Below are 15298 nucleotides of genomic sequence, written 5' to 3' on the forward strand. Positions count from 1 at the left end.
GCAGCGGCAGCAACCAGGTAAAATAAACAGCTAGCCAGAACAAAAATATCCAAATAAATAAACATAAAACGAACTGATTCTGGCTCAACTCTCCCACTGAGGGGGAAAAAAAAGAATTATCTTGCTCTGTGAGTTCTGATGGGCATGTGCCAGGCAAGAAGGAAAGACAAACTGGCCACATCCCAGCAGTAAGTGCTTGGCCAGACCTGCACACCTCTGCCACTCCAGATCCCTTGGAGATTTGGAAGCTCGGCTCTGTCTTAGATTTGCTCCTACAGCCCATGCACACTCTTGGGGACCATCTTCATCTCATGTGCTTCCACAGTGGCAAGCTCAGAGCAGAAGGGGACTTCCTATCAAAGAAAGTTTTCTTCTATCTCATCCCTGTAGCGTTTTCTCTGGGACTTCTCTTACCCTCCATGAAGACAAAGTGGACATAAGAATTACCCTTCTTCCCTCTTTTTACTCTGTGCTCATGAGGGCGGTCCAGAAGTAATGTTTACCATGACTATTTAGGAATGAGTTACATGGTAAACTCACAGATCAGCTAGTATCATCCTCAGGACCATTTTTCCATATTTCTAAGACATTTCAACAAAATGAAATATCTGCTTTTCTTGAAATTGAATCTTCAACAGCTATAGAGAAGGATGGTGCTTAGTGACTGATACGACTATAACACACACTAAGATGATCTAATGAAAAGTCATCAGCAAAGCCACTGTGGTGAAGTACAGATCTACTACACCAGGGCTGCAGAAAATGCTTCTCTGAGTTATTTTGCAATGCTGAGTGGTGGCCAGCGCTGGTCATGCAAATATTTGAGGCATACTAAACTAGCTTCAGCATGATGCAATAGGCATGAAAACTTTCTGCTGGTCTGATTCATAAATAATGTGACATAATGTGACAATCATGTCACAGAGCTAAAAAGATAGGAAAGGTAGCACCTAAATTATACATCAAAAGGAGAAGACTGCAATCTGGTTCTGACCAGCCTATGTTATCAAAGGCTGTTCTATAATTACTCTTCCACAACAGCACACGACGGTTGTTTGATAGTAGGCATCAAGAAAAAGCAGAGAATGAATTAGGAGTACCAAAATAGGAAGGCTATTTCAAAAAAATTAAAATGTGGCTTTTAAGACAGCTTAAAAGATTATTCATTATTTCACCAGATGGATACAGTCTCAAAGACTTTGGCAGTGTTCTCATCTCAGAGCAGCGATGTACCCTCAGAGGACAGAGGACAGATTATGGGCTTGCAGAGCAACGATGCTCCATGCCATCCTTGTGTAGACTCTGAAGCTACAGAGGGGAACAGGCAGGAGTTCCATGAAGAGACTGGGAATGGAACATTTCACTGATGAAGGGGCTGGAACAAGCCCTCAAAAGGCAAGAAAGGATTCTGGGAGTATATGTGCAGTAACGATGCTTAGATTTTTGTGAGACTAGCTCAGCTGGTAATGGGAGCAACGGATAGTGGGGGTGGTGGGAGAATGGGGTATGTGAGTGGTGATCAGAAGGAGTCAGCAAGTTCTTCTAAGCCCAGGATAAACAGAGTCACTACAAAGCAGAGTATCTTTGTGCTTTTAATCACTAAGAGACAAAACCAAAACACCCCTGAGGAACACAGAGATATTCTTGGGGTGGGGTGCAAGCCATGAGGAAGGGCAGAATAGATGGACAAGATCTTTGGATCTACATATTAACATTCTACAAATGGCTCAGTTGACAGAACAGAGATGTGAGAATTCAAAGTGTGTGTGTGTGTGTGTGTGTGTGTGTGTGTGTGTGTGCGCACTGTAGGCATGCAAAGTTTTCACAGAGCAAATAGCCAAATTCATGGAGCTGGTACAAGAAAAAGGCCAATCAGAGGATCAGCAGGCCTGGGTGCTAGGCACAAATTTGGTAGCCAATTCTAGCACCTGGGAAACAGTCATCACCTATGGGTCCAGAGGTAGAGAGGTACCACAAGGTACTTACTAGCTGATAAGCAGACGACCAAATTTATAGATTAAGAGCTATAACTAAATTACCCAACATAGGCTCATTGATGGTGATTATCAACCAATTTTAAAAATATGAGGGGGCTGGGGATTTAGCTCAGCGGCAAAGCACCTGCCTGGCAAGCACAAGGTCGTGAGTTCGGTTCCCGGTACTGGAGAAAAACCAAAAAAAAAAAAAAAAACCTCCTTAAAAATATGAATGCTACTGTTTGTTTTCTTTGAATGCTACGGTTTTTGAACAGTAGCACACATAGCAAAAGATGATGGCAAACCTTTGGCCATAAAAAATTGGCTGTAGGGCTGGGGATATAGCTCAGTGGCATAAGCGCTTGCCTGGCAAGTGCAAGGTTGTGAGTTCAATCCATGGTACTGGGAAAAAAAAAAAGAAAGAAAAAGAAAAAATTGGCTGCAAATCCCATGTCATAGACGCAAAACTACGGGGAAGGTCGGTGAACAATGTGTGAGACAGAAGATTGGAAAGCACTGTCAGCATCTTTGCCGAAGTCTGGTTTATCCAGCTGTGGCCGGAGGGAGGAAAGGCCATGGCTCTTCACCCCACCTCTCTCTCCAATGTGCTGTCTTGAGTGTATATTTGGGTGGAGGGTAGAATCTGTCCCATGCTTTCCTGATACTAACCTTGCAAAGCTGATCCACCACAGCATTTGGAAGATAGGAATCCCCTTGAACTGAAAAAGTCAATGTTAAACCCCTCTCCCCAATCAGGTGAACTCAGATTGTGGTTCAAATCTTCAATTATATATCAATGCTTTGGGAAACCTAAAAGGCCAGGGGATTCATTTACACAAGACATAATAACCAAACCAAACATGTGACCCTTAAGTGTTTCTTACATAAGCAAATGGATGTTAAAAAAAATGGCTAAAAACAGACAGGAAATGTGAACATACTGTTTATCAGACAGTACTACAATGAGGTTAGGTTCCTAACAACAGTTATGCTATGATGGTTATGTAAAAAAAAGGTCCTAAAAGGAGACATATGCCAAAGATACTGAGTAAACCACTCTAGCTACGAAATTTATCAGATGTCTCTGGCAAAAGAAAAAAAAAAAAAAAAAAAAACAAACAACCATCCATTCATATCCTGTGCTCACACAAATACATATGCATTTTCTGTACCCTGATATAAAGAAAGCAAATGTTATCCACTGCAAAATACAGCTATAGGAAATACTGGTACTCACTGTATTAGTCTGTCAACTTTTTCCAGGTTTTTAATATTTTTGAAAAGTCTGAATGTTTATGGTTTAAAAAAAACACCTTTAAATGCCAAGTTCTTTACAATCCAGTAGAATCCCACGGATGTGTGTGTGTGTGTGTGTGTGTGGGGGGGGGGGTCCCCTTTATTCCTCGTACCCCACTCAAGGAGTATGGAGTCACACAGCAGAATGTCTTCAATGCCCCCATCTCATGTGGCTTGAGCCACATCTATTTAAAGGACAAACAATTCCATATGGGTGGTTGCAGGGAAAGACTCTGGGGTGAATATTCCTGGCACGAGCGGGAGGCCAGCTACGGTGAGTGTATGAAGGGGGATGGGGGCAGCTGAGCCTGCTTTAGTCCGCTCTGCTACTCGGCCTGCAGGAAAGGCACTGGTAACCACCCCAAGTCAGGGCCTGTCCTGGAGTTACTGATGCTCCCTGAGCTGAGGCGAACTCCGGTGCCACTGATGTGGGGCTGGAAGGCCGCTCAGCACCTAGCCACAGGCTCCGGTTTCTTGCCATCACTAATTAGGAGAGGATGGTGCTTAATCAACATTTCAGAGTTTTGTCCCCAGGTTTCCATTAGATTGTAATTATGTTTATTTTTCCTTTCATGAATAAAATACTTCCAGACATTTTCAAAGATATTAGGGACTTGAACACATCATAAGGGGCAATGCTGGACTCTTCAGGCATATCTTGGAATTCATTGTTCTAAGTATCTTAATTTAAAACAGATAAGGTCCACAAACTTCAGGAAGTAACAAAGCTGGTCCTAATACACAGCACCTTTCATATGCAAAGTAATCTTAGGTGTATGGAAGAAACGGACAAGTTACAAACCTCCCCGCTTTTCCTACTGGCCCGGCCCCCACCCCCACTCCCACCTGAAAAAGCAGGCCTGTCCTCTGTGAAGGCCAGACCCACTGCCTGCACAGCCAAGCACAAGGTGCAGAAGGTGCCTGACAGTGGGGAAAGGAGCTAGGAGCAGAAGGAGGGGGCTCAGGTTTGGAGGTGCTGGGGCCCTGGCAATGGGCTCTGGCACACTGAGCAGACCTTTGAGGATTTGAGCAAGGGGCTACACATCCTTTGTTAAAAACCGCCAACCACGCTGGCTCTTACCTTCACAAATTCTGTCCAATCGCTGTCGCTTGACTTTGTGCTTATCCACAAGGGCCATTCTTTATCGAACTTTGCAACTCTCTGATTCAAAAGGCAAAGCAGTCCTCTAAGAACTTAGGGGAACTCGCAGGAGTCTGCGTGCATTACGCCACTATGAACCCTGAAACAAGGAGAAAAGAATCCTTACTCTCTGGAGACCTTCAGGACACAGACAGGCCGGCAGGCCACTCAGGACTCGACTGCCACTTTCTACAAGGGACCTGTCATCTGGCCATGTGGCGCCTGCTCTCTTTCATAAAGAGGTTTCTCCCAGTCCACTGAAGCAACCTCCTGCTTCCTGTCTTATAGCAGCAAGCAAGCAAGGACACAACACATTTAGCACTTATTTCTGGAGGCAGCGAACCGAAGTACATGGATCGTTTGCTTTAAACTTCACGCCAATTACTGACCAATCTCAATTGTAATGCTTTGTATTCCAAGGCCAGAGACCAAGCCACAGCTAACCGGACCTGCCCCTTACTTCTGTGACCTGCAGAAGTGTTGCATGACAGTGGTGAGGGAAGGTGGGTACAGCGGTGCTGATGCATGAACATTTCTGGAACACTGGGAACAGGTCCCAGACACAACTGTACCGAGATGCAGACACCCACTGTGGCTATGTGATGCCTTCTACCAGGTAGCTCACAAAACTGCCTCCAGGAGTGCCGACGGGGGTCAAAAAGCAAAGCTCAGCGCAACACAAGCCCATTATCCCAAGGCATGAAAATGGGGATGAAGACAAAGTCTGCCTATGCTGCCCCCCTTAACCTTCCTCTGTTCCCCTTAAATCTTGCAAATGGCCCTCGGAGGGGCAGTGTCCCAGTCCCACGAGCCCTGGCATTCGGGCCCCAGCTTTGAGGAGTGGCCAACAAGCCTGTCCAGGACCCCACTGATGTTTCTTGAGAAGGGGTGCCCATCTGCACTGTGGGACTCTCACAAGGGGACGCCCAGTGTGGCCTGAGGAGTGAGGATCTGCGGCTCAGCCTATTTTTACCAGGGGTCAGGGCCAAGGGATGCAGGAGAGTCTGATCCACACTTGTCCTTCAATGTACTCCTGAGGCCCCAGATCAGGAACCAGCACCCGATGTCCTAGCGTTATTCAGGTTTCATTACCAGTTGCCTTGTGAAGAAGCCCAAACCAAGGCCTACACAATGTTTGGGGAGCCATTCTCTGGTGTCCTGCATTTTATTTCAAAAAATACAATCAAACCATTCTTACTCAGAGACCAACCATAAAACCCACAAAAAACTTGTCCTTAGGTATCAGGAGACAAAAGTGAGGCTCAAGGGTTAAAAATGGGGATTCTCATGTATGGTTATCAATTATGCAAACTGCTATGAGTTACTTCATCAAGGGTCAGACTCCACGTCTGGCTACTAAAAGGTAGGCGAGTTCCTGGTAGTTAATGGCTAATTTCCCAGCAATGAGGCTGGAAAAGCATCCTGAAGATTTATGGCAATAATAATGTGATTTTCAAAAAAAAGGGCTAGGAAAAAAAAGCACAATTTCCAACTACATTAATAATTAATGTCAACACCCAAGGGATACCAAACTCTTTCCAATACTAGGAAGTTCCCTAAAACCTGGAATAAAACCAGGCATGGAGCTCATTCCTGTAATCCCTGCACTTTCAGAGGCTGAGGCAGGCAGATAGAAAATTTGAGCTCATCCTGGTAACTCAACAAGACCCTGTCTCAAAAACGGGTTGGAGATATAAGTCTACTAGTACAAGGCCCTGTTGTTCAAGCTCCAGAACTGAAAACCCTGGAAAGAACAGATCAGAGACAAGACGAGGGTTGTCCTAAATTGACTGGGGTGATCACATGGGCACATCTGTAGAGCTCTGGTTGCTGGGTGCTCTGGAAAAGACAACCTTGCAAGAGGAATCCTAACTCCAGCAAACCAGAGATGAGATGCAGGGGGCAAGACCTGTGGATGCAAGCTGTGTACCCACAGGAACACACAGGCCACCGGGGAGTTCAGGCCTTCTGCCACGTTCTTCTGCTCAGGATGGAGTGCTGATGTTCAAATCACAGTCAAGCCCCTCATCAACTAAGGTATGAAAACAGAACTCTACATTAGCTGCCTCATCCACAGGGAGAGAGAATTAATTAGTTAATATTTGTGAAGTACTGTGGAGATGAAAAATGGCAGCATTAGGATCTGAGGCAAGATGAGTTGCACACCCTCCTCCCCTACCCCCAGTGAGGTATAATCATTCTTTTTGCTTTCCTTTGAATTTTAATTTGTATAATTAGATGGCTTCCTGAAAAATTGATAAGCAGAATCTTGATCATACAATCAAAGGCAAGATCAGCCATCAGCTTACACAAATGTCTGTGTTCTACTATTTTAAAAAGGAAGTGGCTGATTCCCATGTCTGGCTTTTCTGGTGCACTATTGTGTGGAGCCCTCTTTGCCCCTAGCTGAGGCCATCCATGAGGCCATCTACCAATCCTATGGCTCAGGCCCAGCCATGCTGCCGGTGAATGTGGATTGCAGGTCCACCAGTTGCTAGGTCTGGCCCAGACTTTATGGCAGTGGCAGATTCCATTTCCTTCTGCCTGTTATTTCTTGTGGAGGAGAAAAAGGGCATGAAATGTGACATTTTCCTCCTATGTGCTCCTAAGGAGCAGGCAATTTGTGAGGACTTAATTAACACAGCCATCTTTCCAATGGAAAGGCAATGGCAGGCCCTCCTTAGACAAGAGCTGTGCACTGCAGGGCCTGGCTAGTGTCTCCACTGATAAAGCCAGCACCTCGCTTGACACACTGGCTTTGGGCTCTTTTACATTCCTGGACTCTTATGTTTGTTTGATGTGAAAACCACCTGTGACCTTATATTTTAAGCTAGTCTCCACTAATAAATCATGATCATTTAGCTACAGAATTTGTCATCATCTTTTGATAGCTTCTACTCAAAACGTTTAACAAAGATGAAGGTGGAGAAGGAAGAAAAGGAGGGATCTGATCCATTGGCCCCTGCGTGCTGAACTTATATTTAAAAGCAGTGGAGTTGTAAGTTGGGATGGGGCTCTAGAACCTATGTGCAGAGTAACCTCGGATCATGTATCCTGAAGACTTGTAGAGCAGGGACAGTGTTAATTGTGTGCTAGAGTGCTTACAAGGACAGATAAAATATGTGTGGAGATGTGATAGGAAGCAGCAGGCCTATGAAACTGCTCCTCCCTTTTCTGTGCTCAGCCTGGACACCTCGTTTTGTACAATAGTTCCAGCGGTTGACCTCTGGCTGAGGCTGGGAAAAAAGCTCAGTAAAGTTCAAGGTCAAGAAGAGAGTTGGGTCTTTCCATGAGGAAGAAAGGCGGATAAAGCCAAACCTCACAAGAAGAAACACCTCTGTCTCCTCAAACAGAGACACAGGAAATCTCTGGCCAAACCCCAACCAAAGATCAGGAAGGCGCCCCTGAAATTGTATTCTCTTAAAGAAGTGTTATGACCTAAGTGTTTGGGGCTAAGAAATTCAACTAATGCTAGTTTTCCTATCTCTGAGGTGTCAGGAGCGTTCCATAGTTTCATTAACCTGTGGTCAACTAGGGCATGCAAATATTAAACAAAAACCCTATAAATAAACTATTCATAAATTTAAAATTTCACACTGTTCTGAGGAGCATGGTAAAATTCAGTATTTTCCTGCACTGTCTCCAACAGGATGCAATTTATCCCTTTGTTCAGTGTGTCCACATTGTATATGCTACCCACCCATTAGTCATTTCAGAGCTAGGTGTCTTGGTTATCAGATCAATTCTTATGGCACTTCAACACATGTGGAGAAGTAACCCTATTTTAGTTAATAGCCCCAAACTGCAAAAATAGTAATAACTATCAATTTGTGCCAAAGAAAAGCTATAAAGTACTTCTTGGGAGTGAAAAGTTGAAACTTTTATCAGATGCATGTATATACCGGGGGAAAAAACCATAGCACATATACTAGGATTTGGTAATATCCAGTTTTAGACACCAACCCTGGGTCTTAGAATAAATAACTCATGAATAAGGGCGAGGGACCATTATATTTCAAAAAGATGCTTGGATAAGAAAGCTACTTTAAATGTAAAAGAAAAACAAGAGATTTAAGAAATGGGGGAACAAAAATGAAGAACAACATATTTTACGACCAGGTGCTTTGGTATCAAACAAAAACATCCAGAATTAATAGCAAAAGAAATGGGAAGAATTCCCTTGTCTAATAGTCTAAACTCTGAGCAGATAAATTTTTCTAAATGGTCAACAGCCACCAGCTCCCCAGACCAAGCCACTGCAAGGTTATAAAGCACAAAAACCCTCACCAACTTGTATTTTTAAAGGCTCAAATAATTTTTTAAAACCCTGTTTCTTTATTCTAGTTCCCATCTTCATAAAAATTATGCAGCTGAGGGATTTACAAAGTGTATGTCTTCAATGGAAATGAAGATGAAAATTCTTCTAAAGTTGGTTAAACATGATAAAAGCTTTCAATTCTTTTAAGGGAATCTACTTAAACATTATGTTAATAAAGGCTAAGTTTTACAATAGTCTAATGAATGAATATCATCATAGTTAAGTGAATACTGATAAAGTCCTCCTCTGCGTGAGCCCCCGGTGTCCTCAGAATACATTTCACTGCTCACAGGGGGCACAAAGATTTCAAGTGTGAGAAGTCAGGGCGATCTAACACAAGCAGGAGCACGAGCTATACTATCTTCCCCAGTCTTGGGACTTCACAAGCAGCACAGGCTCCTGCAGAGCCTCTGCTACCCAACTTAAAAGGGTCTCTTAGTATATGGAGATCTGGCAGGGCCGCAGTGAGGAAGCAGCATCCAAGTGGGCACAGGTAAAACTCCTGCCTGGGCAAAGAGGTTCAGGGAAGGGGTTCAGTGCACGTGAAGATCCGGGGCCCTTTATACCACCTTGACACTGCTGGGCCACCAGGCATCTGCCCACACCCTGACTCCTCATTTGATCCCAGAGAAAGCCACAGGTGTCACAGGTGCTTGTGACACCCCAAGGAAGCCATTCCAGGAGCTTCACAGCCAAGTACCTAACAGATCCCTTTGCTGTGAAAAGAGCTGGGAAGAGCCTTCGGACACAACGAAGAATGTAAACACCAGCTTCACCTTCGGGCTAAACGGCTGCCAGACTATCACAATCCATAACAGAACTATTATAACTGCTCTTTAAGAAGGAAATGAAGCTTGTGTGAACGACTAGAATGGAAAATGAGGTCACCAGAGTCAATTTTTCAAATGATTACTATGGACTGAATGTTTGTATTTCCTGAAAATTTTTCCACGCTGAAAATTGTCTTACACACCACCTCCCCTCCCAGCACTGGGGATTGAACCCTGGGTTACATCCCTGGTTTTTTTTTTATTTTTTGAGATAGGACCCCTGCTAAGTCGTTAAAATGCCCAGGATGGACTTGTACTTGCAATCCTCCTGTCTCAACCTCTCAGAAAGTGCTGAGATAACACGTTCATGGTACTACGCCTCTAAATATGTATTGAATTCGTGAATGTCCAAGGCCAATTCCCATTGTGATGGTTTTTGGAGGTTGGGCCACCGGGAGGTGACATACGAGGTTTTACTTTCATGAATGGATCAGTGCCTTATAAAAATATACCTTCTCTCTCAGGTGAGAATATGGCACAGTAAAAAAGTCCACAACCCACAAAGCAGGCCTTCATCTGCCGGAACCTTGACTTTGGACTTCGTAAGCTCCAGAACTATATAAGAAATAAACATCTTGTCTTTAAGGCACTTAGGCCATCGTATTCCTGTTATAGCCACCTGCACTGACTCAGATAAAGCCCAAAGGTGACCACTGCTCCTTAATCATTTATTTAGGAAATTTTGCAAACACAGACTCCTTTTTTCTACTTCAGGAGGTAAGGAGATGGGACACATGGCTCAGGTATCAAGCAGCATAAAAAGGTGTTCAAGAAGTCTCCCTTCTACAGGACCCTACCTAAGCCCTAAGGAACCAGCAGGGCCCTTCCTGAGATAAACAGGAAAAAGCCTCACAGATTCCTGGGGACAGGCTTATCTACCTCCAGCAAGACTAGAAAGCTCATCTTTCCCCAGGGATGCCCTGCAGCCCAACCCTAGAGCCACCCAGTCACACTCTGGTCACCTGCCCTTCAACCTGTCCAAGGAGTCCCACCTAGTCACCCAGGACTGATACAAAAATCCAGACTATCACAGGCAGCTCAGTGGTGATTTACACAGGCCCACAGAGGTTCCCCAACACCCTGAGGCAGGTCTCCTTCAGAAGTCAGAAGTTCGGTATTCAAAAGGTGCTGTGTTGTTTATGCCCTCCACCACAGCATACCTCCCCATCACCCACAATCATCCTGGAAAAATAAAAGTGCACCAAAACTTCAAGCCATAACTCAACTGGGTTAATACAGAATATCAAAAAATACAGTCCATATTTTAGGCCAGATACTGCTGCCTTCAGAGTACTTGAGAATTTGGATGACACTAAAGAAATGTGAATGCAATTTTTTAAAAAAAGTTCTTTTCATCTAACTCTCCCAGAAAATTCTTAGACACTCTGAAAAAAACAAAACAAAACAAAACAAAAAATGCAAAGAACTAAAAGTAAAGCCCTTGTGGGGCCGGGGCTGTGGCTTAATGTCAGAACACTTGCCTACTACATATAAGGCCTTGGGTTCAATCACCAGGGGGGTGGATGTGGTATGTGGGTGAAGCGAGGAAAGGGGAGACAAGGAGAGAGGAGACAGATACAGAGAGAGACAGGGAGGAGACATACACACAGAGAGACAGAGACACCCTGTGAAAGTTACATAGTTTGTAAAGTCCAAGAAACACCCATAGTAAGTCTTTGAAAAAACAGAATCACAAAAAAATAGTAGAGCATAAACTACCTGGCCCAAGGCCATCACAGCTTGGGAAAGAACAGCAACTTTATTTTTGATCATTCATTATGCACTAAATACTTTACAAACATGTCTCATTTAATTACGGCAATAAACTTTGAGGAAGGTATTTTTTAACATAATACAGATAGATATTAATACAGAAAATATAAAAAGCACTCTTCTTCTACAAAAAATACTGCATGACAAAATAACTAGATAATAACCATACTTATTACACTGTGTAACATCTTAAAAAGGCCAGGCATGATAGCAGCAGGGCAGCGTGGTGCACGCCTCTAATCCCAGCCCTCAGGTGGCTGAGGCAGGAGGATCCTTGCAAGTTCGAGACCAGCCTGGGCTACAAAATGAGCTCAAGGCCAGTCTAAACTGCATAGCAAGACCTTGTCTCAAAAAAGAAAAAGTGGCCAAAATATTATTCAGCGTGTATATCATAAACAAAAACACCCCTCTCTCTCACAAAGAAACAAAAGCACAAAACTTTCTCTTCAATGAACTTAGTATAAATGCAACAAATCAGCATATATATTTTAGAATGTTTTTGAAACAGAATAGATAAATTGGGGAATTATTTGGACTTCTCCCTACTTATCTTTTATTTTGTTCTTTACTTAAATATCTGTATTTAGAGTTTCCCATATAAGAGAAACCATGCTTTTCCTTGGCCCACAAAGCAGAGAAATCCTTTTGGGGAGTTAAGGTTGCTGCACGTAGAAAATACATTTCCTAGTGTTAATGCAAGACTTCAAGTATTTTACTTGCTAAAAGCTGTAATTGAGGACAGAGGACCTGAGCAGAAAGAATTAATGATTTTTTTTCTAATTGATTGTGTTATTTGTGCCATAATGGATATTTAGTGTGGGTCTTCACATGCTACAGACACTCCTGTCTTTAGAATATTCACACATTTTTAAAAGCACTTGTCTTCCAAATATGCCTTGAAAAGAAATTAGTTTTAATAAGAGGCCAAAAATGGAATAAAAGCAAATAAGCAACTTTCACTTAAATTAAGATGTGTAAAAATGGTATCTTGCATTCCTGCTGTGTTTAGAGGAGAAATCATAGGAACACATTGATTTTTATTTTGCTTTTCCGATTCTCTAAAGATTATGTCCTGCTAAGGCATGAAAAGTCTGATCTATAGCGGCGGAGGCTGGCTGAGCAAGGAAGGGCTTAGCAATCTCGAACTCTGTCAGGACAGTTTTACCCTCACCAGCCAGCTCATCTCTGCTTAAAATTAAATGCAAGAAATGACCTGAGGGGGGCTGGGGATTTAGCTCAGCGGCAAAGCACTTGCCTGGCAAGCGCAAGGTCGTGAGTTCAGTTCCCGGTACCGGAGAAAAACCAAAAAAAAAAAAAAAAAAAAAAAAAAAAAAGAAATGACCTGAGAATGTTGACATCTAAACAAGTAAAACTGAACGCCATACAGACAAGATCTAGAATGTGTGCAGAACACGTGAAAGTTCTCGCACAATGTGTATACAGGGTCCTCGACCATGCTGAGTTGTTGGGCTGTGGTGAGCCTGTGGCCCACGGGGCACGGAGTACAGGGTCTGCAGCCTGTGGACATCCATGTGCATACGCAGTGCCCTGGCTGGAATCTACTGCAGTGTGAAAGCACACTGAACCTGGTAATGGACCTGGGGGCCAATCGCAGCAAGAGCCACCAGCTCACAGTTCCTGGAGAGAGCTACCGGGAGGTTACATACTAGACTTAATCTTACTGTAAGTTACAAGATACCAGGTAACATAACTGTGTATAGTATATTAACATCCTTAATAAAGTAGATACCATCTGTTCATGTAGTCTAGAACAGAAACTATAGATTATTAACTGGATATAGTTTAGACTGTTTTACTCTGGAATGAGGAGGGAAGGTTTAAGATGTTTAGGGAACTTGGAATTATTTAGATTAATACATGAGCTACATCTGGATACTTACAAGAATTAGTTGGATGCTTATGAGAATTTGAACAAAACCTTAAAGTTTTTCATTATGTCAGCTTCTTGGGGTTTGAGGGGGCGGGATGGGCCGCAGAGAAAAGTCCCTGACAACCTTTGTGGAGTGTTTACCTCCTTGGAGGGCACAGGTACCCTTCTGAGATCCCAATCAGCCCACTTCTTGCCACTCTGAGTTCCAGAGCGCATATCCTGAAGCTCCCTGTCTCAGGGCTCGCTCTCAAACACACCTCACTGCACTTGGACTTCCTAAGAGCAGGCCCAGCCCAAGGGTCAGGCGCCCAGCGATGAGATCCTTCGGTCGGCAGAGGGCGATGTTCACCCTACTTGGTGGGCCCCAGGCAGCAAAGACCAGGCTGCTTTGCTGTAACCAGCCTTCCTCATCTCAGTCCCAGTGTGGGTTTTGAAGGAACCTGAAGGAAATAAGCTCAGAATCTCTACCAGGCAAAGTCTTGAGGCTGCTGGGTGAGACAATGTCTTAGTTCTCCATAAAAGAAGAGACAGAAATCACCTCCAGTTTCCCCTCAGAGCTGATGCCTTGTGTGGGGGACATGCTCAGCTGGGAGGAGGGAATTCAGTGCCAAGTCCTCCCTGCTGTCTTGCTCCTGCACTGAGAGCTGGGGTCCCCCCTTTGGAACTGAGCAGCACAAAACTCAGGCGAAAAGGCTGTCAAGCAGCAGAGAGGGTCCAGGCCCAGGGTGTGGGATCTCCCACTCACAGGGAGCCACAGGCCACCCTGAAGGGAGATTTTCCACTGCGCCCATGCTCATTCAGAGGACTCTCTGTGAGGCACAGGGATGAAAAATGAAAACAACCTGGCAGGGCTGGCATTTATGAGGAGGAAAGAATGGTGGAGGGACGGGTGTGCAGTCTGCAAAGGCCCGTCATGGTTTCCATTACGAACTACAGCTCCTGGGGCACCCACATACCTTATTAATTGGTGATTACTCAATTCTCCTCCACCCCTGAAATCCCTTTGTTGTGAGATGTGGAGCACCTTAGAACACAATAACCTTTTTTTCTGGGACACACTAATTTGAAGGAGGTGAGGCAAAGGGGATCTTCCAATCTTATTAGGAATGGATTGAGGCCAGCAGGGCCTCTACCTGCCTGCTGACCAGGGTCTGACCTACCAGTCTTTTCTAATTACCACGTTCTAAGCAGTCAACTCCCATGAAGCAGTAATCGGCTCCTTCTGCCACACTAACAGGCAACCCAATTGGTGCCGAACAGGAAAGCCTGAGGATGAGCCCACTGATGCTACAGTGGGGAAGGACACACATGCCCCATGCAACGCCCCATACTGCCATAGGACAATCTCCTTCTCTGAACATCATTTCAAATCTACAGTTGCCATAACAGCAGGAAGCCACAGAGCCACACAGTTGACTCTTTGTCTGACATTACTTTTGGAAAGCAATGCCCCATACACTTGGAGAGTCCAGGCTCTCACTCAGCTCTGATTCCGCCTCTTCCACAAACTGCCTGTATCTTGCTCCAAACCACACCGAGTGAGCTTAAAAACAAACAAAAACTCTCCTGCACTAAGTTCCTCTGTTTAGTCTATACAGTGAGGACAATACACTGGCCCCCTGCACAGCTCACCTCCCATATCCCAGGCCACACTTCTGTGTAGTTTCAGGCAGGGGAGATGGAGTGGTCCACATGCCTGGGCAGCGACCTATCCTTCATTTCAAATGAAGTGTTGGGCGTAAAAAGGGAGGCACATGAGAGAGCTACCACACAACTTGTGTACGGGGTAATGAATTTGTTTATGATGACAGATATTCCATGACTGGATCTCTACAAATATCCAAATTCCATGGTAGTTTTCCTTTGCAAAAAGCACTCAGCTCTGGCTATAGAGGCCCTTATGAACCCAGCTGGTAACCTGTCCACTGCAAGAATTTCATGGGAACAGCAAGCAGGAACCAGACATCCCTGACCCTAGAAAGTCTTTTGATTAATAAAGCCAGAAGAAAGGAGGTGGGTTTTCTTTTTACCCAAATCTGTAACCACAGAAAAAACGTGACATTTTTGTGTCAC

General features: G+C 44.3%; 1 protein-coding gene across 2 annotated transcripts in view; it reads right to left on the reverse strand.

The window, feature by feature from the left end:
• Ctbp2 (C-terminal binding protein 2) overlaps window positions 1–15298 on the reverse strand; it is a 159755-nt gene that overhangs the window by 38787 nt on the left and 105670 nt on the right. Inside the window, exon 3 of one of the 2 annotated variants that reach the window (XM_005401986.2) lies at window positions 4354–4513. The exons of the other annotated variant lie outside the window; for it this stretch is intronic. Coding sequence (XP_005402043.1) covers window positions 4354–4411 — 58 coding nt within the window. The 5' untranslated portion in view covers window positions 4412–4513. The remainder of the gene's footprint in view (window positions 1–4353; window positions 4514–15298) is intronic. 2 annotated transcript variants of the gene reach the window in all.

This window comes from Chinchilla lanigera, unplaced genomic scaffold, assembly GCF_000276665.1.
Source record: "Chinchilla lanigera isolate Chin_1 unplaced genomic scaffold, ChiLan1.0 scaffold00076, whole genome shotgun sequence".
NCBI classification, from domain to species: Eukaryota; Metazoa; Chordata; class Mammalia; order Rodentia; family Chinchillidae; genus Chinchilla; species Chinchilla lanigera.